At 39.6% G+C, this 26264-nt stretch overlaps 1 protein-coding gene across 1 annotated transcript; it reads right to left on the bottom strand.

Moving 5' to 3' along the window:
- Nucleotides 1-12486: 12486 nt before the first annotated feature.
- On the bottom strand, nt 12487-15179 carry LOC118562613 (muscarinic acetylcholine receptor M3-like). Its single transcript, XM_036135102.1, has 5 exons — nt 14663-15179; nt 14347-14501; nt 13513-13808; nt 13036-13172; nt 12487-12596 (listed from the first exon to the last, which is right to left on the bottom strand). Exons 1-5 carry the CDS (start codon nt 14715-14717, stop codon nt 12487-12489), a joined length of 753 nt encoding a protein of 250 aa, XP_035990995.1. The 5' UTR covers nt 14718-15179.
- Between the last annotated feature and the right edge of the window lie 11085 nt (nt 15180-26264).

Raw genomic sequence — 26264 nt, 5'->3', positions numbered from 1 at the left:
GATTTCTACATTAATCACAGCCGCTGCAGCCTGCGTCGAAGTTGCCATTCTATCTCCAATGGGGGAACGTCTTCCCCCTGGCCCTCAGAGTTCCGTTCGTCATGGAAACTCACTGACAAGCTGCAGCGGGCCAGTCCTAAGAAGGGCCACTTTGTGTCCAGTCTGCTTTGTATTATAATGGGATGAACTTGTCCTCGAAACAACGCACGATTTCTCCGAACCGTAAATGGTAAGACTATTTTTTCTGTGTTTATTTCGTAACGGATAGGGGAAGAAGACTTGCATCGGTTTTTGCTGGAAAAAGTTTAATAAAGGCGTAAAAAATTATGATCTAAAGGACATTTTTATGAAATTTCAGAATCCTCTGAAAATGGTCCCGAACAAATCGCTCTGGCTAAAAAAGTATAAGAGATATCAAAATAATTCTTTCACTGTGAGTATCAGCAGGCTTTTGATGACCAAGTAGCTCATTTTCTATTTTTTATCAAAAATCGGTGTAGGCACAGCGACGATGTAAAAAAGTGGATGATGTGGGAAAATGCAGCTCCAAAGCGATTTCAGGATTTTGCACATTCGCTACTCCCGAAACAAATTGTTCCTGTGGAAAAACCGTAACAGTTATCCACAAAATTCATTTTTCTTGAGTGCCAGAAGGGTTGGGACATTCATGTGTGAAAGTCTCATGCCTGTACATAAAACGGGTTTAGGAGTAGTGACGATGCGACAACATGTGCTGTTTTGGATTTTTCAGACGTCATTTTTCAAAACCGCTCCATAGGAAATGAATGGGGGGAGGTTTCGGGTTTGTGTCGGTCTGAGGTGATTTGCGAAAAATCTATAATGCCACACCAATGAGGGTTACATTTCCCGAATCCAGGACACAAATACCTACGTTTTGATGTATAATTTGTCTACGTAGAGTGAAAATGAGCGAGTAAGGTCAAGTGGTTCGGAGTTTTGAAATCTTTAAAAATGCTAGAGTGGGCCACTCTAGCGGTTGGAGAATTCCGTCATTGACTTTCATTGTAAACGATGATTTCGCTGATTTTCGGACATGAGCTTTGAGGAGTAACTGTGAAGAGACGATAAAAGATATCCACATCCCGTTTTCACTTCTGAGTAGGACACAGATATATCTACAAATTGGATGTTAAACGGTGTTCGTAGGTGAAAGCATGACGACACAGTACAGCGTTGAAAATGGTCATTTGGAGGCTTTTTTGAGGCTTTCTTTCTACCCGACTCCATTCATTCCTATGGGTTTTTTTGGGGGTGGTTTTTCGCTAATTTTGTTGCCATGGTAACTCGAAACCCCAATAAACGTAGTAGCACACATCTCGAGACCGAGCCGGACGTTTTGATATATATATTGTGGGGGTACACGCTACGGTTCAGGCCGCATTAATCGTGAAGGAAGAAAAATAAAGAATACTAGAAAAATTTCTGAAGAAATTTAGCAAGGCGCCTGCCTCTTGGTGCGTACCGTACCGTCAAAAATACTAACAGGAAGTAACACTGCGAATTTCAGGTTCCTACGGTCTTCACAGCCCTCGCAGAGGCCGTTGAAAGGTGCCATGGTAAGTCAATGGACCTCCTAGGAGCCTCTTGCTAGCAGTGTTGTCATGGAGACTCACTGACAGCTGCAGCCCTCTCTGTCTGTGAAGGCAGAAGAACCCTGGCTAAGCAGAAGTTGGTAGGACCTTCCTAAAGCTACTTATGGTTAGCAACATGCTAACGGTTAGCCGCTAGCATGGTTGTGTTCAGTATCAGCGGGTGATGTTACTCTGTTAGTTTGGTTGAAATCCTGTACTGAGAAGTTCCTGAAAATGGAGAAAATCCTAAAATTCACCAAATCTATCAAGCAGGAGTTTGTACAGGCTTCCTAGAGCTACTTCCGGTTAGCAACATGCTAACCGTTAGCCGCTAACATGGTTGTGTTTGGTATCACTGGGTGAGTGTACTCTGTTAGTTTGGTCCAAATCCTGTACTGGGATGAGCCTCAAATAGGGAGAAAATACGTCATATATAATGTTGCCATGGTAACTCAAAATGGCGGGTGGTACAAAAAAATACTTCATGGGATCAGCACACATGTTTTAATATACACACTGTGAGGATTATAACACAAAAATCTTAGTCACCCATGCCGGGTTTTGAACCCACGACCTCTTGCATGCAAAGCCTGCACTTTCCATCTGAGCTATGCTGTAGCACCATATATGGGTATGCATTATTGGGACCATAAGGGGTTTGGTCCCCCATTGAAAAGCATTGGATGTTTGACACCTCATAGCTTGGAGATGCTTTATGCGACGTAGCCCAAATTTCTTGTGGAGCTTTCTCTCTAACGTAAGAACAGACTCTGTGAAGCAGAAGTTGGTGAGACCTTCCTAGAGCTACTTCCGGTTAGCAACATGCTAACCGTTAGCCGCTAACACGGTTGTGTTCAGTACCACCGGGTGATTGTACTCTGTCAGTTTGGTCCAAATCCTGTACTGGGAAGTGCCTCAAATAGGGGTGCCAATACTTAATGTCACCAAACGTGACCAAAGTTCATGGGTCAGATTGGCCTCCTTTAGCAACTCAGCCTCACCACATCTGGGCATAGAACTCAACATTTGACCAAAATTGTCAGTAGCGCCATTTCCCACAGGTGGGTGGTGCTGTATTGGCCAATTGGGTCGTGTCTGGGCATCATGCCAGGTCCTGTTGGAAGCAAAGGCCCAATAGGAAAGCATGTGAAATCCCAAATGGGACAGAAAACTGACACATGGCTGAAAGTCACATGAAAATTTTAAAATGTTAAGAGGAAGTGACTGTGCGAATTTCAGATTTCTACATTAATCACAGCCGCTGCAGTGAGCGATGAAAGTTGCCATTGTATCTCAATAGAGCTTCTTCCTCTGGCCCTCAGAGTTCCGTTGTCATGGAAACTCACTGACACAGCTGCAGCGGGTGAGTCTACAAAAGTGCAGAGACTTTGCTCACAATAAGTCCCATTGGATTATAATGGAGAACTTTGCCCCGAACAACGCTTCATATCTCCTGATCTATAAATGGTAGAGACGTAATTTTTTCAGCGTTTATTTCCTAATATAGGGGAATAAGAAAAGCTATCGTTTTTTGCTGGAAAAAGTTTAATAAACGCGTAAAAAATTATGATCTAAATGAGATTTTTATGGATTTTCAGAAATCCTCTTAAAACGGTTCTGAACAAATCACTGTAGCTCAAAAAGTATAAGAGATATCAAAATAATTCTTTCACCATGAGTATCAGCAGGCTTTTGAGGACCATGAAGCTCATTTTTATGTTTGTACAAAAATCGGTGTAGACACAACGATGATGTAAAAAAGTGGTTGATGTGGGAAAATGCAGCTCCAAAGCGTTTTTTAGGATTTTGCACATTCGCTACTCCCGAACAAATTGTTCCTGCGGAAAAACCGTAACAGTTATCCACAAAATTCCTTTTTTGTGAGTGCCAGAAGGGTTGGGACATTCATGTGTGAAAGTCTCCTGTCTGTACATAAAACGGTTTAGGAGTAGCGACGATGCGAAAACATGTGATGATTTGGATTTTTAGACGTCATTTTTCAAAACCGCTCCATAGGAAATGAATGGGGGAGGTTTCGGGTTTGTGTCGGTCTGAGGTGATTTGCGAAAAATCTATAAATGCCACACCAATGAGGGTTACATTTCCCGAAGCCTGACAAAAATACCTACGTTTTGATGTATAATTTGTCTACGTAGAGTGAAAATTGAGCGAGTAAGGTCAAGTTGTTCGGAGTTTTGAAATCTTTAAAAAAGCTAGAGTGGCCCACTCTAGCAGTTGGAGAATTCCGTCATTGACTTTCATTGTAAACGATGATTTCGCTGATTTTTGGACATGAGCTTTGAGGAGTAACTGTGAAGAGACGATAAAAGATATCCACATCCCGTTTTCACTTCTGAGTAGGTCACAGATATATCTACAAACTGGAAGTTAAACGGTGTTCATAGGTGAAAGCATGGCGACACAGTACACCTTTGAAAATGGTCATTTGGAGGCTTTTTTGAGGCTTTCTTTCTACCCGACTCCATTGATTATCATGGGTTTTTTGGGGGTTGGTTTTTCGCTAATTTTGTTGCCATGGTAACTCGAAATCCCAATAAAAGTAGTAGCACACCATTCCAGACCGAGCCACACGTTTTGATACCTATATTGTGGGGGTGCACGCTACGGTTCGGGCCGCATTAACGCACGAAGAAACTGGAATATTAATAACTAGAATCGTTCAACTTCTGAAGAAGTTGAAGAAGGCGCCCGCCTGGTGGTGGGCGTGACCGTCAAAGGCAAAGCTTCCGAGTTCCTTGGTCGTAGGCTCTCATCGCTTGGGGATTTTAAATCAAACCTTCTGAGTGAAAAGGATTTGTCTTCATCAAAACCTGCCGACCGGGAAAACTTTGCATCTGCAGAGCTGCAAACTGCGTACTTCGATCTGAGACGCAGCTAATGACCTAATTGGCGACAGCCGACAGTCAAAGTTTGCCATTCATTTTCTACGGTAGTCCTAAACCACTACTGACATAATACACTTTTTGGCCACAAGCGTCATTTTGGGGGCGTTGTTTCCACTTCTTTTCGTAGAGCCGTTTTTAATAGAAAGAAGAAAAGGCAAAAAACGGTCCAAACAAAAGGTGGTAACGTTTACCATTTGTAACCTCTGCCTTACATAAACACTAGAATTAAATCTTAATAAATAAAAGTATAGACAATTATTTCAGTAACTCAATTCAGTAAGTGAAATACACTATATACAGGAGTTTGACAATGAAACTGAAACACCTCTCATTTTAACGTGGGAGGTTTCATGGCTAAATTGGACCAGCCTGGTGGCCAATCATCATTAATTGCACATTGAACCAATAAGAGCAGAGTGTGAAGGTCCAATTAGCAGGGTAAGAGCACAGTTTTGCTCAAAATATTGCAATGCACACAACATTATGGGTGACATGGGTGAGTTCAAAGGAGGACAAATTGTTGGCGCACATCTTGCTGGATGTGTCAAAACTTTCTTCAATTGAATAAAAACAAAACTGAAGTAATAATATTTGGACCAATAGAGGAGAGATCAAAAGTTAGCACACAGCTTCAGTCGCTTCAGCTAGAAACCACTGACCAGGCCTGAAACCTTGGTGTAGTGATGGACTCAGACCTGAACCTCCAAAAGCATTTACAGACAGTGACAAGGTCGGCTTTCTATCACCTGAAGAATATTTCCAGGATTAAAGGACTGATGTCTCAGCAGGATCTGGAAAAACTAATCCATGCGTTTATATTTAGTAGAATTGATTACTGCAACGGTGTTTTCACAGGTTTGTCTAAAAAGTGGATCAGACAGCTGCAGCTGATCCAGAACGCTGCTGTCCGCGTCCTCACTAAGACTAAGAAAGTAGAGAACATGAACCCAGTTCTAAAGTCCTTACACTGGCTCCCTGTATCTCAGAGAATAGACTTCAAAATACTTATGTTAGTCTATAAATCCCTAAATGGCTTAGCACCTAAATACATTACAGACTTGTTATCGGTGTATGAACCCTCCAGACCACTAAGGTCTTCTGGCTCCAGCCTACTCTGCATACCTAGAACCACAACTAAACAAGGAGAAGCAGCATTTAGTTCCTATGCTCCGCTTATCTGGAACAAACTTCCAGAAAACTGTAAAAGTGCGGAAAGCCTGAGTTCTTTTGAATCAAGATTAAAAACACATTTGTTTACAATTGCCTTTGACTGTTCTAGTTAAACTGTTTTACTGTTTTTAATGTTCTTCTTTGTTCTACATTCTATCTCTACTTGCTTTTATTCTATTTTGTAGCTACATTTTATTCCTACTTGCATTTATTTTGCTATATTTTAATCATGTAAAGCACTTTGTATTGTCTCTGTACTGAATTGTGCTATATAAATATATTTCCCTTGCCTTGCCTTGCATCTGTGACCAAGACAGCAAGTGTTTGTGATGTATCAAGAGCCACGGTGTCCAGGGTAATGTCAGCATATCACCAAGAAGGATGAACCTCATCCAACATGATTAACTGTGGACGCACGACGAAGCTGTCTGAAAGGGATGTTCGGGTGCTAACCCGGATTGTATCCAAAAAACATAAAACCACATAACTCTACTTATAACTAACTTTCTGAAATATAAACTAAAGGTCACCAATCAGTTCTAAAACATCTTTAGATGAACTCTTGTTGAGCCCTGGAGTATGGAGGACCAAGTCTTCCATATTTAAAAATAAATACAGAAATAAATAAGTAATTTAATGTTTTCTTAAAACTTCTGAATACAAAATAAATTAAATAAATTAAACAAATTAATTTATCATCATTCATTTATATCAATTGTTCAAGTTATTTAATTGTTACTTGTAAAAAAAAAAAAAAAAAAAAAAAAAAAAATTGGAGGCCCCCCCACCCCATTACACCAGAGGGACCAAGCGGCCCCTAGTACGCCTATGGCTTTGACCGGCCCTGGCTGGCTCTTCTGCTGCATGGAAAAATCCCAACAACTACAGCTCAATTTGGGGAGGGTTTGGGGTTGTTGCCGGTCTGAGGTGATTTGCAAAAAATCTATAAATCGTACACCAATGAGGGCTACATTTCCTGAATCCAGACAAAAAGACCTACATTTTGATGTATAATTTGTCTACGTAGAGTGAAAATTGAGCGAGTAGGCTGAAGTTGTTCGGTCTTTTTTACATAACTTTGACTTTGGGGTTGTTGCCGGTCTGAGGTGATTTGCGAAAAATCTATAAATCGTACACCAATGAGGGTTACATTTCCTGAATCCAGACAGAAATACCTACGTTTTGATGTATAATTTGTGCACGTAGATTGAAAATTGAGCGAGTATGCTAAAGTTGTTTGTTGTTTTTTAGACAATTTTGTCACCACGGTAGGTGAAAATGGCGTGATGAAAAAAAATCTATAAGTCCTACACCAATGAGGTTTACATTTTCTGAATCCAGACAAAAAGACCTACGTTTTGATGTATAATTTGTCTACGTAGAGTGAAAATTGAGCGAGTAGGCTGAAGTTGTTCGGTCTTTTTCGCAAAAGTTTCACTTTAGGGTTGTTGCCGGTCTGAGGTGATTTGAAAGAAATCTAAAAGACCTACACCAATGAGGGTTACATTTCCTGAATCCAGACAGAAATACCTACGTGTTGATGTATAATTTGTGCACATAGAGTGAAAATTGAGCGAGTAGTTTGGTGTTTTTTGGAGAATTTTGTCACCATGGTAACTGAAAATGGCGTGATGAGAAAACGATAAAAGATATGCACATTCCGTTTTCATTTCTGAATAGTTCAAAGATATATCTACAAACTGGAAGCTAAACGATGTTCGTAGGTGAAAGCATGACGACACAGTAGAGGGTTGAAAATGACCATTTTTTGGTGGTTTTTTGCGAATTTTGTTCCAACCGTAAGTCGAAATGGCGTCAAGTACAAAAAGCCCTGATCGCGGCGTCGAGACGAACGTTTCGATATATAGTATGTGGGGGTAGACCCTACGGTTCGGGCTGTATTAACGGTGACGGAATATTAATAAACAATAATAATAATAATAATAAAGAAATCCTTATTAGGTGCATAACATAAGGCCTCCGCCATGCATTTTCAATGCATAGGCGGGCGCCTAATAAAGAGTCCGTTTAGAGGTGCATAGTAATAGGTGCCTCCATGCATTTGCATTGGAGGCAGTGCTGTGCTTCGCACAGCACTGCCTCCTCATTGCAAATGCTATGGCAGGCGCCTAATAAGCCGTTTAGAGGTGAATAGTAATAGGTGCCTCCATGCATTTGCATGGGAGGCAGTGCTGTGCTTCGCACAGCACTGCCTCCTCATTGCAAACGCTATGGCAGGCGCCTAATAATAAAGAAGTCAGTTTAGAGGTGCATAGTAATAGGCCCTGCCCATGCATTTGCATTGGGAGGCAGTGCTGTGCTTCGCACAGCACTGCCTCCTCATTGCACATGCAAGGCAGGCGCCTAACTAGAAAAATTTCTGAAGAAATTTAGCAAGGCGCCTGCCACTTGGTGTGTACCGTACCGACAGAAATAGCAACAGGAAGAAACACTGCGAATTTCAGCTTCTTACGGTCTTCACAGCCCCCGTAGCGGCCGTCGAAAGGTGCCATGTTAAATCAATGGACCTCCTAGGAGCCTCTTGCTAGCAGCGTTGTCATGGAGACTCACTGACAGCTGCAGCCCTATCTGTCTGTAAAGGCAGAACAACCCTGGCTAAGCAGAAGTTAGTAGGACCTTCCTAAAGCTACTTCTGGTTAGCAACATGCTAACGGTTAGCCGCTAGCATGGTTGTGTTCAGTATCAGCGGGTGATGTTACTCTGTTAGTTTGGTTGAAATCCTGTACTGAGAAGTGCCTAAAAAGGGAGAAAATCCTAAAATTCACCAAATCTGTCAAGCAGAAGTTTGTACAGGCTTCCTAGAGCTACTTCCGGTAAGCAACATGCTAAATGTTAGCCGCTAACATGGTTGTTTTTGGTATCACTGGGTGAGTGTACTCTGTTAGTTTGGTCCAAATCCTGTACTGGGATGAGCCTCAAATAGGGAGAAAAAACGTCGTTTATAACGTTGCCATGGTAACTCAAAATGGCGGGTGATACAAAAAAATACTTCATGGGATCAGCACACATGTTTTAATATACACACTGTGGGGATTATAATACAAAAATCTTAGTCTGCCACACCAGGTTTCGATCCCACGACCTCTTACATGCAAAGCCTGCACTTTCCCTCTGGGCCAAACTGTAGCACCATATATGGGCATGCATTGTTGGGTCCATAAGGGGTTTGGTCCCCGATTGAAAAGCATTGGATGTTTGACACCTCATAGCTTGGAGATGCTTTATGCGACATAGCCCAAATTTCTTGCGGAGCTTTCTCTCTAAAGTAAGAACAGTTTCTGTGAAGGAGAAGTTGGTGAGACCTTCCTAGAGCTACTTCCGGTTAGCAACATGCTAACAGTTAGCCGCTAACATGGTTGTGTTCAGTATCACCGGGGGATTGTACTCTGTCAGTTTGGTCCAAATCCTGTACTGGGAAGTGCCTCAAATAGGGGTGCCAATACTTAATGTCACCAAACGTGACCAAAGTTCATGAGTCAGATTGGCCTCCTTTAGCAACTCAGCCTCACCACATCTGGGCATAGAACTCAACATTTGACCAAAATTGTCAGTAGCGCCATTTCTCACAGGTGGGTGGTGCTGTATTGACCAATTGGGTCGTGTCTGGTTATCATGCCAGGTCCTATTGGAAACAAAGGCCCAATAGGAAAGCATGTGAAATCCCAAATGGGACAGAAAACTGACACATGGCTGAAAGTCACATGAAAATTTTAAAATGTTAAGAGGAAGTGACTGTGTGAATTTCAGATTTCTACATTAATCACAGCCGCTGCAGTGAGCGATGAAAGTTTCCATTGTATCTCAATGGAGCTTCTCTCTCTGGCCCTCAGAGTTCCGTTGTCATGGAAACTCACTGACACAGCTGCAGCTGGCGAGTCTACCGAAGTGCAGAGACTTTGCTCACAATAAGTCCCATTGGATTATAATGGAGAACTTTGCCCCGAACAACGCTTCATATCTCCTGATCTATAAATGGTAGAGACGTAATTTTTTCAGCGTTTAGTTCGTAACGGATAGGGGAAGAAGAAAAGCTATCGTTTTTTGCTGGAAAAAGTTTAATAAAGGCGTAAAAAATTATGATCTAAATGGGATTTTTATGGAATTTCAGAAATCCTCTAAAAAGGGTCCCGAAAAAAATCGCCGTAACTCAAAAAGTATAAGAGATATCAAAATAATTCTTTCACCATGAGTATCAGCATGCTTTTGAGGACCATGAAGCTCATTTTTATGTTTGTACAAAAATCGGTGTAGACACAGCGACGATGTAAAAAAGTGGTTGATGTGGGAAAATGCAGCTCCAAAGCGTTTTTAGGATTTTGCACATTCGCTACTACCGAACAAATTGTTCCTGCGGAAAAACCGTAACAGTTATCCACAAAATTCCTGTTTTTTGAGTGTCAGAAGCGTTGGGACATTCATGTGTGAAAGTCTCATGCCTGTACATAAAACGGTTTAGGAGTAGCGACGATGCGAAAACATGTGATGTTTTGGATTTTCAGACGTCATTTTTTAAAACCACTCCATAGGAAATGAATGGGGGAGGTTTCGGGTTTGTGTCGCTTTGAGCTGACTTGCGAAAAATCTATAAATGCTACCCCAATGAGGGTTACATTTTCTAAATCCAGACAAAAATACCTACGTTTTGATGTATAATTTGTCTATGTATAGTGAAAATTGAGCTAGTAGGCTGAAGTTGTTTGGAGTTTTTAAAACTAAAAAGATATCCACATCCCGTTTTCACTTCTGAGTAGTTCACAGATATATCTACAAACTGGAAGTTAAACGGTGGTCGTAGGTGAAAGCATGACGACACAGTACAGCATTGAAAATGGTCATTTTGAGGCTTTTTCAAGGCTTTCTTTCAACCCGACTCCATTCATTCCTATGGGGTTGTTTGGGGGTGGTTTTTCGTTAATTTCGTCGCACAGCACTGCCTCCTAATTGCACATGCAAGGCAGGCACCTAATAAATAAGCCGTTTAGAGGTGCATAGTAATAGGTGCCTCCAAGCATTTGCGTGGGAGGCAGTGCTTTGCATGGAGCACCTAATCACAGCAACTGCAGTGAGCGTCGAAAGTGTCCATTCTATCTCAATGGAGCCTCTCCCTCTGGCACAATCAAAGACCAGCTAATCAAGATTAGTTAGATTGGAATATTTCATGATGACACAATCTATATGTGCAATCATTGTTCGGAGGACAATTTGAGACCCTGCAGGAAGACTTTCAAAGTTAGAGAGCCAATAAAGGACAAAACCGTTTAGCTTGTTCATTTGCATTAGTCCCTTAAAAGATGCAGTTTGCTCAGCTGTATTCATGACAAAGTATTATTGGCCAAAACATATTGACTGATGTCTTGATTCAATTCAATTCAATTTTATTTATATAGCGCCAATTCATGAAACATGTCATCTCAAGGCACTCAACTTCAATCAGATTACTGTGGATGATCATTCCATTCTGCTTTTAAACTCCACAAATCTGGAAAACAAACTATTTGATCAGTCATTTACTCTGGATGGTAGTAATATTGTAAAGATACATACATTTGTTTACCTCCACATATGGCCATATCCAGCCATATGTGGCTGGATAAATATGTCCTAGAAATAACTCTAGGACATATCTTGTCCTAGAATAATGCTGAAAAACTGTTTTTATTACTTTAAGTTATTTCCCTAAATCCTTCTACATGTGATGTTTGAAGTAAATAATAACAATAATATTTATTATTATTATTATTATTATTATTATTATTATTATTGTTGTTATTATTATTGTTATTATTATGTAAACCTAATTATAAGTTGCACATTAAAATAAATAATATTTGGCCAACAGGTGTGGAATCATTCACTTCACACTTGATCACACTTATTTATACAGCATTACAATCATTACATCTAGTATGTCCTGCCAAACCAAAACATGGTAAAACTTAAACATATTTAGGATAGACAGGATAGATAGTCATGGGTCACTACCTTGTTTTTGTTTCTCTTGTTGTTTGATTTGTTTATTCAGAGATAGAGATAGATAGTTTACGAAATCCATGTTAATGATGTGTCTAAACTTTAAAAATGTCTCCACCTAATGGATGAATCTGATGTTGCACTCTATCTGCAATCCTTTCGTGAGGCAACAACCTGCCTCTGATGAAAATTAGGTTTGTTCCTTCTTTGATTCCACTGGCATATTAAAATATCCCTGAAAGTTGTCCGAAAGGTCTTGTTACACAGAGCGTAGCACATAGGGTTGACGGTGCTGTTAACATAACACAACCAGTACCCAAGAGCCCACAAAGATTCTGGAATACAATCCTGACAGAAAGTGTTGACCAACACCATGATATTGTATGGCAGCCATGTGGTTATGAATGCAAACAGGATGGCGCTTAGAGTTCTTGCTGCTTTCTTTTCATTTGCTTTTTTTTCATTTGCTTTTTTTTCATTCTTTCGCTTATTGATCTCTATTTTTGCTTTTGATGCAAAGCGTTTGGCCAGTATGGCATCTCTGGTTGCCTTAGCAACTGATTGCTCAATTGGAGATGAGTTGTTAACACAATCTGAAACTTTTTGAGCTTTGATGCTTGCACAGTGTTGGTTGTTCTTGTTTATCTTTGCCTTTGTAGACTTCATTGGATCTGCAGAGGGAGAGAAAAAAGGAGAAAACACAAGTTCAGTAAATAAAAAAACATCATAATACTAGTTATATTTTGATGGAATATGCAAAAAAAAAATCACTTAATACTGGAGTGTCCTACCTATTGTGTGCTGTGAAGGATCTACCTTTTCCACTTCTACCTCTGACCCTGTTTGATCCCCAGAAGCACCAACCACATTGCTGTTAAAGCCATCACAACTGCTGCGCTCTGCCTCATCTGCTGTACTTGTTGTGGTGTTGCAGGACCTGTTGGATGTGTGAAGATGAGTCCAGAAAGCTGGGAATTGAAAGCATAACGTTCCACAGCACTTTTTTTCCACTCCTAGTGCCATGCTGGAACTGTTTTCCCTGGTTCTCTCTAGAGAAGACAGACATGTTTCACTGCTGCTGACGCTTTGGGAGCTTATCTGGCGTAGCATGGTTAACGGCATCCTCTGACTGCTTACTACGTCCTTTCGACAACTATTGTCCTGGTTCTGAGGCTGGCTCGGGTTGCTACGTGACCCAGAGCCCTTGAGACCTTGTATGTCTTTTGCTCTTTTCTCTGTCTCCTGATAGATCTTCCAAAACAAAATCGCCATGATGCTCACTGGTAGGTAGAATGCAGCAATAGCAGTGCAGAAAGTAATTATGGGCTCAGACAAAAACTGGATGTAGCACTCATTTGGCTGAACTGTGCGCTCACCCACAATGTACTGCCAGAACAGTATAGCGGGGGCCCAAAGAATGAAGGAGATGGACCAGGCTAATCCAATCATGGTCATAGCTCGTTTGGTTGTACGTTTAGCCCGATAAGTCAAAGGTCTGGTCACAGAGAAATACCTAAAGGGACAGAAAAGTAAAAATGATAGTCTATAACATCTACTGTGCTTTGCCGTGCTGTCTAAATATTAGTTTACTTGATGGCAGCTAGAGAGCTAGTGCCCCTTCTTACTTAACAAAAGCGCTTTTAATAAAACTTTAGTTGAATACTCCCTAAAATTTAGATTTCCTGCATTTTAAATAGTTTGGGGGCAACAAATGGTCTTAGTACAACAGTAGGAGTCACATTAGTCACATTTACAGATGAGGAAAAAAAACATATTCATATTTCTTAAAAAGTACCTAAAGTAGACAAAGCCATTAAATCATAAAAAGTGTAAAGTACAATATCTTCAGGTACCTGTCAAAGCTGATGACGAGCAGGTTCATGACAGAGGCGTTACTGGCCACATAGTCTATTGCAAGCCACAAGTCACAAACCACAGGTCCAAGAGCCCACTGGCCCATGATGATGTAGGTAGTATAAAGATTCATTGACAAAGTGCCGATGGTCAAGTCAGCAAAGGCTAGACTGAGGAGGTAGTAGTTGTTAACTGTCTTCAGAGCCTTATTTATCTTGAATGACACTAAAACCAGGATGTTGCCAACAACAGTGACGCATGAAAGGGATCCAGTAAGGAAAACAATGATGATGACCTGAAAGTAAGGAGGAGATGTAACCAAATAAAATAGTCAGGAAGGAATAGTCAGATTAAGGCCCAGTCCCAAAATATAGTTGTTGAAAGCAAAACTATGTTTTTTTCATTTCTGTTTTATATAAAGATGAAATAAAATAGATCCCACTGTTTTAAATAACCTTTAGTAGTGTTAGAATGTTCTGTTTTGGGGACAATACCATCACGTTAAACTGGAAACAAATAAAATCTCAACTGTTTTTTTTCAGACAACGTACAAAATACTGTTCTTCTGACCTTGTTTCTCTAAAGGTTTCTTTGAAATGGAAAATAAGAAACTTTAAGAAATAAAAAAAATGTAACAAACACATTTTATATGAATGATGATACATTAAACAAACCATAAAAGTGACTGGGTAGTTGGAGACATCAAGTTAAGACAACCTGATTGTTTAAATGACCTTTTTACCAATGAGGCAGGAAATTACTATAGTGAAAGATATGTTGAAAACAATGTAACAAAAATAAAGGAGAAAGTAAATGTTTAGCCCATGTATTACCTGCCACACAGTATGACCACCCAATGGATCAAATTTCTCTTCAGGCACCTGTAAAGTCACGTTAACTGATGACTCAGGAATATTTTTTTCTGTTCGTGAAAAAATACTACTGTTATGCAGATCCCAGTGATTGGACCATTCCAGGTAAGAGTCACCTAAAAATGAACAGAATAATAAAGCATTTTTCAGAGAGCTTCATGGTTACATCAAAAATTCAATCTGTTGAAGAATAAATATGCACAGATTGCAAATAATGTGCATTTCTTTGTCAGACAGAGCTGCAAAGATTCTTTCAAGTATGATTAGTTTTTCATACCAGAAGAGTTATCAGTGAAGAGATGGGCATGATCAGACCTGGAAGTCCAATCCATTGCAGTCAATAAACACCTGGAGAAAAAAAACACACAACAAAAAACTAAATGTAGTTTCAATGTTGACAATTACATTTTGGACTAGATCTTAATTGTAACCTGTCAGTCTCATCTTTGAAGACAGCTGGTTCATCACTGTCAAAACAGACTGATAAAAAGAGAGCATGCATGGAAACATACATACACACATTTTGATTGGACCTGGGTTTTGCAGAAAATGACCCTTCATTTCAAGGCAGTTGTTGGAATATAGCAACTTGGATGTTAGGGAAGGATAAACTCAAAAGCCCAAATGATATTCAGCAGTGCAAGATTTCAGGTAACTCCATATTTCTTATTGTTTTTTGGAAATCATTCGCAACTTTAATTTACTTTGAAGATTAGATAGGCTGATTGGATAAAAACTTTGCAAAGCTGTGTTTTTGAAGTATCATTCTAGAAGATTTATACAGGAAAACATGAAACTGCACAGCACCTGTTTGACCAAATGGGATACTGTAAAAAATAAAATAAATTTATGCTGAACATTTGCACAAAACCTTAATCAGCCTCGTTGAATTACAAAGTGACTGGACTTCTTTGTTTGTTTTTTTGGAAACATTTTCTCTCTCATCTTGAGGGTATGTTGAAGAGGGTATGGGCATTAGGAAGAATGGAAGGATGGACAAATTTGCCTTCAAATAAATGAGCCCTGATATCCTTTTATTCATTATTTAGATAATATTTGTTATCATTTTTACTACCCTAATGTTCACACCAACTAACTCTTACAAATGAAACTTAATCAAATTGGGGTTGCCTTTTGGATAGTTAAAAACATGCATAACCTAATATGTAAGACATCATGATACATGCTACATTAAAATGTAGACCCTTCTAATTCATTTTTTATCTTCAGCTTCCACTGTTTTGCTGATTCTGGCATAGATTAGCATAGCCTGTAAAGAAAAGATGACATTACTAAAACAGGCTGTACTAATTAAAGCCAAAATCACCACATATTCCCATGACATTTCTTCTGTTAGTGCCTTTAGATGTATGTAGGTCGCTGAAAGCCAGAAAATAGTTTATAGCTTGTAATTTATTGATTACATTTATACACAGAAAAGAAAATATCTTCAGTCAAATTCAGTTATGATTACAAAAATATCTGCTGAAATGATTGAGGGTAACTTTTCCAATAATGAGCACCATATTGCAACAATGGCATTATTGGAGCAATTTTTTCACTGAGACATTGTGTTTGACAGTAATGAAACCTGGCAGGTGTTTTATTCTATCAAAACTTCATTCACATAATTTCAAGATCTAGCAGTTTGTTTTCACTGTAGTCGAATAAAGATAATACCTATCCATATGAAGTATATGAATTACCCATGAAACATTTCTAAACAGATAAAGTTTTAGTACAAAGTTTTAAGTTTCTAAAATGAAATGCTACTTGCCAGTCCACTGGAGCTCCAAGTATTCAGTGGAATATCCTGCAGAAAAGCTTTGCACCACCAGAGCAGCATGAAGCTTTCAGCTGTGTTTCAGACAGCCCATTTGGTGTGTAATGCAGGGACCTTTCGCTCCGCCTCTTACAAAAGCTTTAATCTGTCTGCCGAAGAACATCTCTGACCTGGGCTGTCCCAAGACTGTTGTAGTTTTAGGATGTATTATAGGAAAGGTCTTTGGGGAATTTTTGTAAGACCACACCTTAGATAAGTAGCAGTGCCTTAAAATAACTATGCAAATGGTTTAAACATTACCCCATTGAGTCAATGTCTTGCCCACAACCTAAGTCAAATGAAGTCATGTAAATCTTGTATATAAATATGACTCTGACTGAACAGAAAAATAAAACTAGTAAATGTGATTTGTAAAACATACGGTATCTCCCTTCGAGACTGATAGGGTTATTAAAGATAACCCCTTTTATCCTAGAATGAAAAGCACAGAACACAAGTTTCAGACTGTTCTATAGAAGAGGACAGAGTATAGCTGCTCCCAACTTTTTCTAACTGGTTGATGCAAGTGCAATTATTCAACTGATGGTTCCAAACGTTTATTCCAGGATTTTCCGTCATACAAACGCTCAAGACCACCGTGAACACTGCAAAATACACGGTGGAAAATATTCATCAGTGAAACCGTCATGTTCCCTTATATGAATTATCAGCTGAAACTTATTAAACAAACATAAATTCTCTCAATCGTCCATACTGTATGCCCCTCCAACCAGAAGGTTAGGAGTTGCTAGAAGTCCTTACAAGTCCATTTCTTCTATATTTCAGTCTCTTGCCTTTACTCTTGCACACGCCGACTGAGCATAAACGAAACTCAGAATTTTTACATCAAAGACATCACGCGAGAAAGTGATGACCCAATCAGTGACGTCTCCTATGGAGGACCAATCCTGCCATAATTAAAAATACACACAGAAATAAATGAAGGACTTAATAATATAAAATGGCTTAAGAAAAGTGTCTAATAATATTAATTTGTGTGCCATTTAATGTGACAAAATAATAAAAATGCTGACTTATTTTTAACCCTTGTATTTCTGAAACAATCATTTATTTCTGCCTCTAACATTTCTAGCTGTTTTTTTACCCAAAGGATTTACACCTGCCCTTTTATTTCCTTTTCCCCTTTTTCCACTTCGTGTATTTCTAGTTCTTGTATTTAAAGCAACATTTTTAAAGCATGTTTTTACTCCACCATAAATATTTCTTTCTATTTTATTTTAAACTTATATTTCTGAAACATATATTTATTTCTGCCTCTAACTTTTCTAGCTGTTTTTTTACCCAAAGGATTTACGCCTGCCCTTTTATTTCCTTTTCCCCTTTTTCCACTTTGTGTATTTCTACTTCTTGTTTTTAAAGCAACATTTCTAAAGCATGTTTTTCCTCCACCATAAATATTTCTTTCTAATTTATTTTAAACTTATATTTCTGAAACAATCATTTATTTCTGCCTCTAACTTTTCTAACTGTTTTTTTACCAACCCAATTTTTGCCTGCCCTTTTTATTTCCTTCTCCCTTTTTTCCACTTCTTGTATTTCTACTTGGTGTTTTTTTACTTCCTCTTTTTCCACTTTGTTTATTTCTACTTTGCGTTTTACTTCCTCTTTTTCCACTTTGTGTATTTCTACTTCGTGTTTTTTTACTTCTTCTTTTTCCACTTTGTGTATTTCCACTTCATGTATTTCAACATGGTGTTTTTTTACCTCCTCTTTTTCCACTTCGTGTATTTGTGCTTCGTGTTTTATTACTTCCTCTTTTTCCACTTGGAAAAAGAGGAAGCTGTTAATGTTAATACGATGGCAGCTGTTAATGTTAATACGATGGCAGGGAGGGAGGGGGGAGAGGGGGGCGGTGTCACCGGCAAAGCTTCACAACTATTGGCTAAGGCCTGCCTCCCCGGAAACGAGCCTGCATCAGCTGGCCGCTTTCCCAGAATGCACCGCGGCCGCAGCTTGCTTATGGACAGCGCCATAGATATCCATAATAAAGCCTTTATTATGGATATCTATGGACAGCGCTAACAGAGATCACAGTGGTAAGTTAAAAAATACCTTTTCTGCTGCTGTTGTTCTTTAAAAGTACGTTTGAGGCAACAACATTATACTTTTAAGTTTCCCTATATGGCCTGTTTACAGAGTTAGTGTGTAATTTAAAAAGAACAAGTCCGACATGAGTGGACCACAGTGATCCGCAGATTCATTCGGGAGCGTCAGAAAGCTATGGTGCGTTCAGGAGCATGGGACATTTCATATTTACAAGGAAAGAGGCATAAAACGGAACAGAACTTCACTCATACAATATTTTGTCTATCCAGAAACAGTGTGGGCTTTCTTACAATACTGAATGCTCTATAATTGTATTTCGGTTATTTTTTTATTATGCACACCTGCTAGCTTTTTATTCTGAAACTTCTAATGTCCCATGCTCCTGAATGCACCATAGCTTTCTGAATGCGCTGTGCTGTGTAGATAGATTCACGTCTGATCTTCCGCTTAAGACAAAGCTTTGCAGTTTCAAAACTCATGTCGGCTCTCACGGATTACTGTTGTGTGAATGACAAGAGACCACAACAAATAAATCAGCCATTCCTCTAGGGAACGCAAAAGTATTCTGAGGTAACGCAAAAATATATATATTTTCCCCATGTCCCCTAAAGGGCTCTGTATACACTTCCCTCGGCCTTGTCGTGTGTCAAGTGCTGCTGGTTCTGATGCCGTTTTTTGTTGTTTTAATTCGGCAAAACGTTCATTTGTTTTGTGTTTATCTCACTGACTTGAGTTGCTTTATTAACTCAATACTTGCTGGAATAAATTATGTCTCCCAAGGACGACAGCAGCATTAAGGACAAAACGCATAAGCAGAAGCAGTTAGTTATCAGCTATTATATAGGTTACAAAATATGTTCGGTCTGCGAGTGTCATATTAGTTACACATAGCAGAAGCAGTCGTAATATTGCCTGGCTTTTAGGTTTAACGTGGGTTCTGTTGTCTGTTCATCTTTTATTATGAAGTATTACATAATTGACATTTATATTTTAAACAGGGACCACAGAAGGAACCCAGGCCCTCATCAACTGGCGTATTTCCAATGAGGGCCTATTTACAGGCAGGAGGAACTCCTCCAAAACCGAATGGCAGTAAGTAATTTTTATTTATGTCTGCCTAAATGTTTATGTTCAGCTCTTGTGACACTAAACTTGTTTTCTATTCAACTAGTGATTTTGTGTGATTTTGGCTACCAAAAGGGCCAATAAATATTTGTCCCTTTTAGAAAAACTTGACAAGTTTTAAATAAAATCTATAAATGTTTTTCTTATCTAAGTGAGTTTCTTTTGAGCAAGGACACAGAGAATTGAGAGGGGAAAGAAAACAATTGTAACAGTGTAAAAAGACATTTATTTTATACAAATGATTTTACTTTGGAACAGAGTCAAGATGTAACATGTTCAGAACAATTAACATAAGATTTAAAACAAATAATTAACTTTTATAAACACCATGGACAAAGAGAACACCCACAAACATACAATTGATAAATAACAGGAATGGAAATTAATTTACTGATTTAATTTGTTTTACAGGTAGTGGAAAAAAAATTAAATGAAGCAGCATGTGTACATAACTAAAACTGATCTAGGTTAGGTCAGATGCAGGCTTGTTCACTTAAACATGCAGCCAGCTCTGCCGGGCTGCCAGTCTGGCTCGGAGGCAGCTTCCAGACAGCTTGCTGTCTTCAGCCGCCGGATGCCGTCCTCTTCTGGGTAAACCTCCTCCTCCTCCACGTCAAGCTGGTCCCCTGCCTCTATACTAATATTGTGGAGGATGCAGCAGGCGGCGATTACTTTTGGGGCAAATGTCGGGCGGACCTCCAGCGCCCTAAAGAAAATGGAACGCCACCACGTCTTTATAGCACCAAAGGCACGCTCAGTGATGTTTCTTGCCTTGGCGTGGTGCCTGTAGTGGCGTGCCTCCACTTGGACTGTACCAAATATAAAATAACTTGTAATTTAGGTAATATGCTGATATGTCTTAATGTTCTATCCAATTAATATAATCTATGTATCAATTTTGTGTCATTGTTGGCTCTATTTAAGGACAAGAAGGTAAGAGATCTTAATGGCAACTGGCGGGCGATAGGGCGTCAGGGAGGTGATTGGGTCCAGGAGGCATGGGAACGCACCATTGCAGTGTAGGAAAAAAATCCCTTAGGTGGGTATAAAGCATTTTTATACAACGGAGAGCGCCACAGTACCAGTGAGTGATGGACAAAGCCTACATTGTCGATGTAAACATTCAAAATCTTTCCCTGTGCGTCACACACACCCTGCAGGATGATTGAAGGGAAGAGTTTTCTGTTTAAATAACATTTCTTTTGTGGCTCTGCAGGTGGAACAATTCACACGTCACCCATCAATGGCACCGACTGCTCCTTTGAGCGCCTCGATCCCGGCAAGGCGGGCAAAACCAGCACCCACTCCCTCCAAATCTTGTCTTTTTGGGAAGAAATTTTTTTTTTAATGATCCCCATCAAGGAGTTCATGACTCTGTGCACCACCTGGCACACAAGGGCATCACAAAGATGTCGGCTGTTTCCCTATAGGATGCACCGCCGCCAGCCAGAAGAGGGTCACCAGCACTCTCCTTATCCTCACATGTTTTGTTGGTGTTTCTTCCTGTAAATAAAAAATGCCAAATGTTACCATCATTGGTTTTTAATTTCTCACCTTTTCATATCATAAAACTATACCTGGTTAACATGTAAATTAATATAGTTCTCAAGAAAGAAAAAGTAAAATGTATAGTCCTGTAAAACTAGTCAAGTATAGCAAATGTAACAAATGGCTTCTCTTCTCTGGTGTTTTTATAATGTACAGATTCTCATTGTAAGATGTATTGATTAATTTTGCCATTTCACTAAGAGAATGAACTGAACTAACTGCACATAATTTATAGATTAATCACTGTAAAAGTGGGCAGACAGAAATGACTTTTCCTATCTTAATGATCAATGCTGTGGTCAGTAGGTACAACAAAGTACCCTAACCCTGCAATGTTATGTTAAAATTGTGTTTTCGTTTTCCCATGAGTTATAGAGAAATGGTCACAATTTCAACCTTATCACTTGTTCAATACCATCCTCAATGTTTTTTAAGATAAAAGTAGGAAATAGGCATGTTAATCTTAAAATGACTACCAGTTGGCACAGTTGGGCTAGCAAAGCAACTCAAGTCAGTGAGATAAACACAAAACAATGAACGTTTTGCCGAATTAAAACAACAAAAAACGGCATCAGAACCAGCAGCACTTGACACACGACAAGGCCGAGGGAAGTGTATACAGAGCCCTTTAGGGGACATGGGGAAAATATATATATTTTTGCGTTACCTCAGAATACTTTTGCGTTCCCTAGAGGAATGGCTGATTTATTTGTTGTGGTCTCTTGTCATTCACACAACAGTAATCCGTGAGAGCCGACATGAGTTTTGAAACTGCAAAGCTTTGTCTTAAGCGGAAGATCAGACGTGAATCTATCTACACAGCACAGCGCATTCAGAAAGCTATGGTGCATTCAGGAGCATGGGACATTAGAAGTTTCAGAATAAAAAGCTAGCAGGTGTGCATAATAAAAAAATAACCGAAATACAATTATAGAGCATTCAGTATTGTAAGAAAGCCCACACTGTTTCTGGATAGACAAAATATTGTATGAGTGAAGTTCTGTTCCGTTTTATGCCTCTTTCCTTGTAAATATGAAATGTCCCATGCTCCTGAACGCACCATAGCTTTCTGACGCTCCCGAATGAATCTGCGGATCACTGTGGTCCACTCATGTCGGACTTGTTCTTTTTAAATTACACACTAACTCTGTAAACAGGCCATATAGGGAAACTTAAAAGTATAATGTTGTTGCCTCAAACGTACTTTTAAAGAACAACAGCAGCAGAAAAGGTATTTTTTAACTTACCACTGTGATCTCTGTTAGCGCTGTCCATAGATATCCATAATAAAGGCTTTATTATGGATATCTATGGCGCTGTCCATAAGCAAGCTGCGGCCGCGGTGCATTCTGGGAAAGCGGCCAGCTGATGCAGGCTCGTTTCCGGGGAGGCAGGCCTTAGCCAATAGTTGTGAAGCTTTGCCGGTGACACCGCCCCCCCTCTCCCCCCTCCCTCCCTGCCATCGTATTAACATTAACAGCTGCCATCGTATTAACATTAACAGCTTCCTCTTTTTCCAAGTGGAAAAAGAGGAAGTAAGTAAAAACACGAAGCACAAATACACGAAGTGGAAAAAGAGGAGGTAAAAAAACACCATGTTGAAATACATGAAGTGGAAATACACAAGTGGAAAAAGAAGAAGTAAAAAAACACGAAGTAGAAATACACAAAGTGGAAAAAGAGGAAGTAAAACGCAAAGTAGAAATAAACAAAGTGGAAAAAGAGGAAGTAAAAAACACCAAGTAGAAATACAAGAAGTGGAAAAAAGGGAGAAGGAAAATAAAAAGGGCAGGCAAAAATTGGGTTGGGTAAAAAAACAGTTAGAAAAGTTAGAGGCAGAAATAAATGATTGTTTCAGAAATATAAGTTTAAAATAAATTAGAAAGAAATATTTATGGTGGAGGAAAAACATGCTTTAGAAATGTTGCTTAAAAACAAGAAGTAGAAATACACAAAGTGGAAAAAGGGGAAAAGGAAATAAAAGGGCAGGCGTAAATCCTTTGGGTAAAAAAACAGCTAGAAAAGTTAGAGGCAGAAATAAATATATGTTTCAGAAATATAAGTTTAAAATAAAATAGAAAGAAATATTTATGGTGGAGTAAAAACATGCTTTAAAATGTTGCTTTAAATACAAGAACTAGAAATACACGAAGTGGAAAAGGGGAAAAGGAAATAAAAGGGCAGGTGTAAATCCTTTGGGTAAAAAACAGCTAGAAATGTTAGAGGCAGAAATAAATGATTGTTTCAGAAATACAAGGGTTAAAAATAAGTCAGCATAAAAGCAAGAAGAAAAGTAAAAATAAAAGTGTAAGTTAAAATATATATTTTTTGATGAATAATTGATGAATTGTTGAAGAAATATCTTATTTTTATTATTTTGTCACATTAAATGGCACACAAATTAATATTATTAGACACTTTTCTTAAGCCATTTTATATTATTAAGTCCTTCATTTATTTCTGTGTGTATTTTTAATTATGGCAGGATTGGTCCTCCATAGTCTCCATCTGACATTATTACAATATATCCCCGAAGTATGTACGTATTAATAAAAAAATACACAAATATGAAATAGATATTAAAAGTAAAACATATTCATATTCACAAAAAATAAAAATTCACACAAAAAAATGCTTATGTAACTGCGTTCGCTACACTGCCACCAAAATTACAGAAAGTTTACTTTCACCATATTCAAAGAAATAAAACTTGTAATTTTCCAATAACTCCAAACTTAACCTTAACCCACACTTTCGATCAATACCTGTTATATTAGGTGACTGACTCTTTCAGTTTTCATGTTAAAGTTGAGCTACTTTGAATAATATTCAACTAACACAATTAATTTCTGCACTGGACGCTCAAGAAATGAAGGTTGTGTTAAGCGCTCACCCTTTGGTCCTAACTTACTTTGGCCTACTTGTATTTTCACCTTTCGCACGAGACCATCATCGTCTTCCTCTGCCTCAACTACTCTAGCTAGTGGCCACTCATTTCTGGGAGTGTTTTCATCTTAACAATGACTACATCTCCAACCTGCACGTTTCGTCTGGTTGTATGTCACCGCTGACGAAGGTTGATGTTGGTTAAGTATTCTCGGCGCCACCGGTTCCAAAACTGTTCTGAGAGATACTGCACCTTGCGCCATCTTTTTCTTGCGTACTGATCTTCTTGAACAAACTTTCCTGGAGGTGGAAGGGGTGTTATAGGTTTCATCGTAAGCAAGTGATTGGGTGTCAAGGGTTCAGCACTTTTGGGATCAGTGAGGGTGTTTGTTGTCAGTGGTCGACTGTTGACTATGGACATGGCCTCGTAGAAGAACGTTCTTAGTGAGGAGTCATCCAGTCGTCCTTTAGCCTGAGCAAGGACAGAGCTCATAACACTTCTGGTCGTCCGAATCTGACGCTCCCATATGCCTCCCATGTGACTGGCTTCGGAACATTCATCAGAAAATCACATTCCTTTCTTGCGAGATAGGTCACGATCCTTTCCTTGTCAAGTTCCATCAAGCACTTTCCCAATTCATTCTTTGCTCCTATGAAATTCGTACCTTGATCCGATCTGATTTGTCTGACTGTTCCTCTTATTGCAATGAAGCATCTTAATGCATTTAGAAATGCATCGGTTGTCAGGTCCTCGAGCATCTCAATATGAATGGCTCTAGAGCTTAGGCATGTTAACAACAGTCCATATCTCTTGTACTCTTTTCTGCCCTGCCTTGTGTGGAAAGGGCCAAAACAGTCGATGCCTGTATACGAGAAAGGAGGAGATGGCTCTATTTGATCAACAGGCAAGTCAGCCATGCGCTGTTCTTCAGTTCGACCCCGCACCCTTCTACATGTCACGCAATTCTTGATGTGCTTGGCAACAACTTTACTAGCACTCATTATCCAGTAGCCGTTTGCTCTGAGATCGTTCAGTGTTTGCCCTTGGCCTTGGTGCTGTGTTCTTTTATGGCAATGGTCAAGTATCAGGTGCGTTACCACGCCTTCTTTAGGGAGTATTACAGGATGTTTGAACTCTAGCGACGCTGATGACCTTCTTAACCTGCCACCAACTCTGAGCACTCCGTCCTCAAGAACGGGTCGAGCTCATACATTTTGTGAGTTTTCCTGAGTTTTTGTGATTGGCTGAGCAGTTTCAGCTCTTCTCCAAATGCTTCCTGTTGTGCCGCCTTGATCAACACGACAGCTGCTTTCTTTCGCTCTTCTACAGTAACAGGCCCAGATATGTCCCTTTGAGCCAGCCTCTGAATGCGAGCAATAACGTTAAGGCATGTGACCCAGTCTGAAAACCTTGCTAACCTTTTCAGGAGGTCATCTTCTTGCACAACATCTGTTTTCAGGACTTTGACCTCTGGGTCACCTATGAGCTCTGGGGTTGTTGGGTTGGTCACGATTTTCTGTTCCCACAAGAACTTGGGTCCTCTTAGCCAATCTGAGGCCATTAGATCTGCCACCTTGAGTCCTCTAGATGCATGATCTGCTGGGTTTTGACTTGTTTCAATGTAAAACCATTGATTGGGGTCAGTAACGTCTCTGATCCTTTGGATCCGATTCGCAACAAAAACGTGAAAACGCCGGGCCTCATTCTTGATGTACCCAAGTACCACTTGTAAATCTGTCCAAAAGTACTCAGCATCGAATTTCAAGTCTAGCTCTTCTCTGAGGAGCTTGCTTACGGCTTCAGAGATTGTGGCAGCGGTGAGCTCTAGACGTGGGATACTCACAATCATCACAATGGGTGCTACCCTAGCCTTAGCCATAACTAAAGTACAATGTACTTGTTCTTCAGCCACGTTCCTGATATACAAGCACTGCCCATAGCCATCATTACTGGCATCAGAAAAGTGATGCAGCTCAATCTTCTGGATCGTGCCAAGATTGTTAGGAACAAAGCCCCTTGGTATTTTAGTGGTTTGAAGATTGTTCAGATCATTGAGCCATGTCTCACACTTTGGCCTTAGTTCTGGCGGTACAGGCTCATCCCAGCCTACACCTCGCTTGCACATTCTTGCAAGATTCTTTCCCAATCAAGATGTAGGGGGCCAGAATCCTAGCGGATCATATATGCTGGCGACTGTGGATAAGATGCCTCGTCGAGTGGCTGTTCTTTCTTGTTGGACCACATTGAATGAGAAGACATCCATGTCGATGTTCCACTTCACTCCTAGCACTCTCTGAGCTGGCAGCTCTGTGGAGTTCAAGTACACGTCCTTGACTTCTGGAGCACGCTCACTCTCTGGAATGCTCTCCAACACCGCTCTGTTATTGCAAACAAACTTGTGCAGTCGCAGCTGTCCCTTCTGACAGACTT

Source organism: Fundulus heteroclitus, unplaced genomic scaffold (assembly GCF_011125445.2).
Source record: "Fundulus heteroclitus isolate FHET01 unplaced genomic scaffold, MU-UCD_Fhet_4.1 scaffold_993, whole genome shotgun sequence".
In the NCBI taxonomy this organism is placed as follows: Eukaryota; Metazoa; Chordata; class Actinopteri; order Cyprinodontiformes; family Fundulidae; genus Fundulus; species Fundulus heteroclitus.
Note: the sequence above shows the minus strand (reverse complement) of the source record. Positions and strands in the feature narration are given on the sequence as shown.

Excerpts from the sequence above, each read along its gene's own strand:
- LOC118562613 (XM_036135102.1), bottom strand. The coding sequence starts at position 14,717 with ATGGATTGGACTTCCAGGTCTGATCATGCCCATCTCTTCACTGATAAC. Across the intron at positions 13,809-14,346 it reads GTGGTCATACTGTGTGGCAG|GTCATCATCATTGTTTTCCT; the intron begins GTAATACATGGG and ends CCTTACTTTCAG. Across the intron at positions 13,173-13,512 it reads CTCGTCATCAGCTTTGACAG|GTATTTCTCTGTGACCAGAC; the intron begins GTACCTGAAGAT and ends CTGTCCCTTTAG.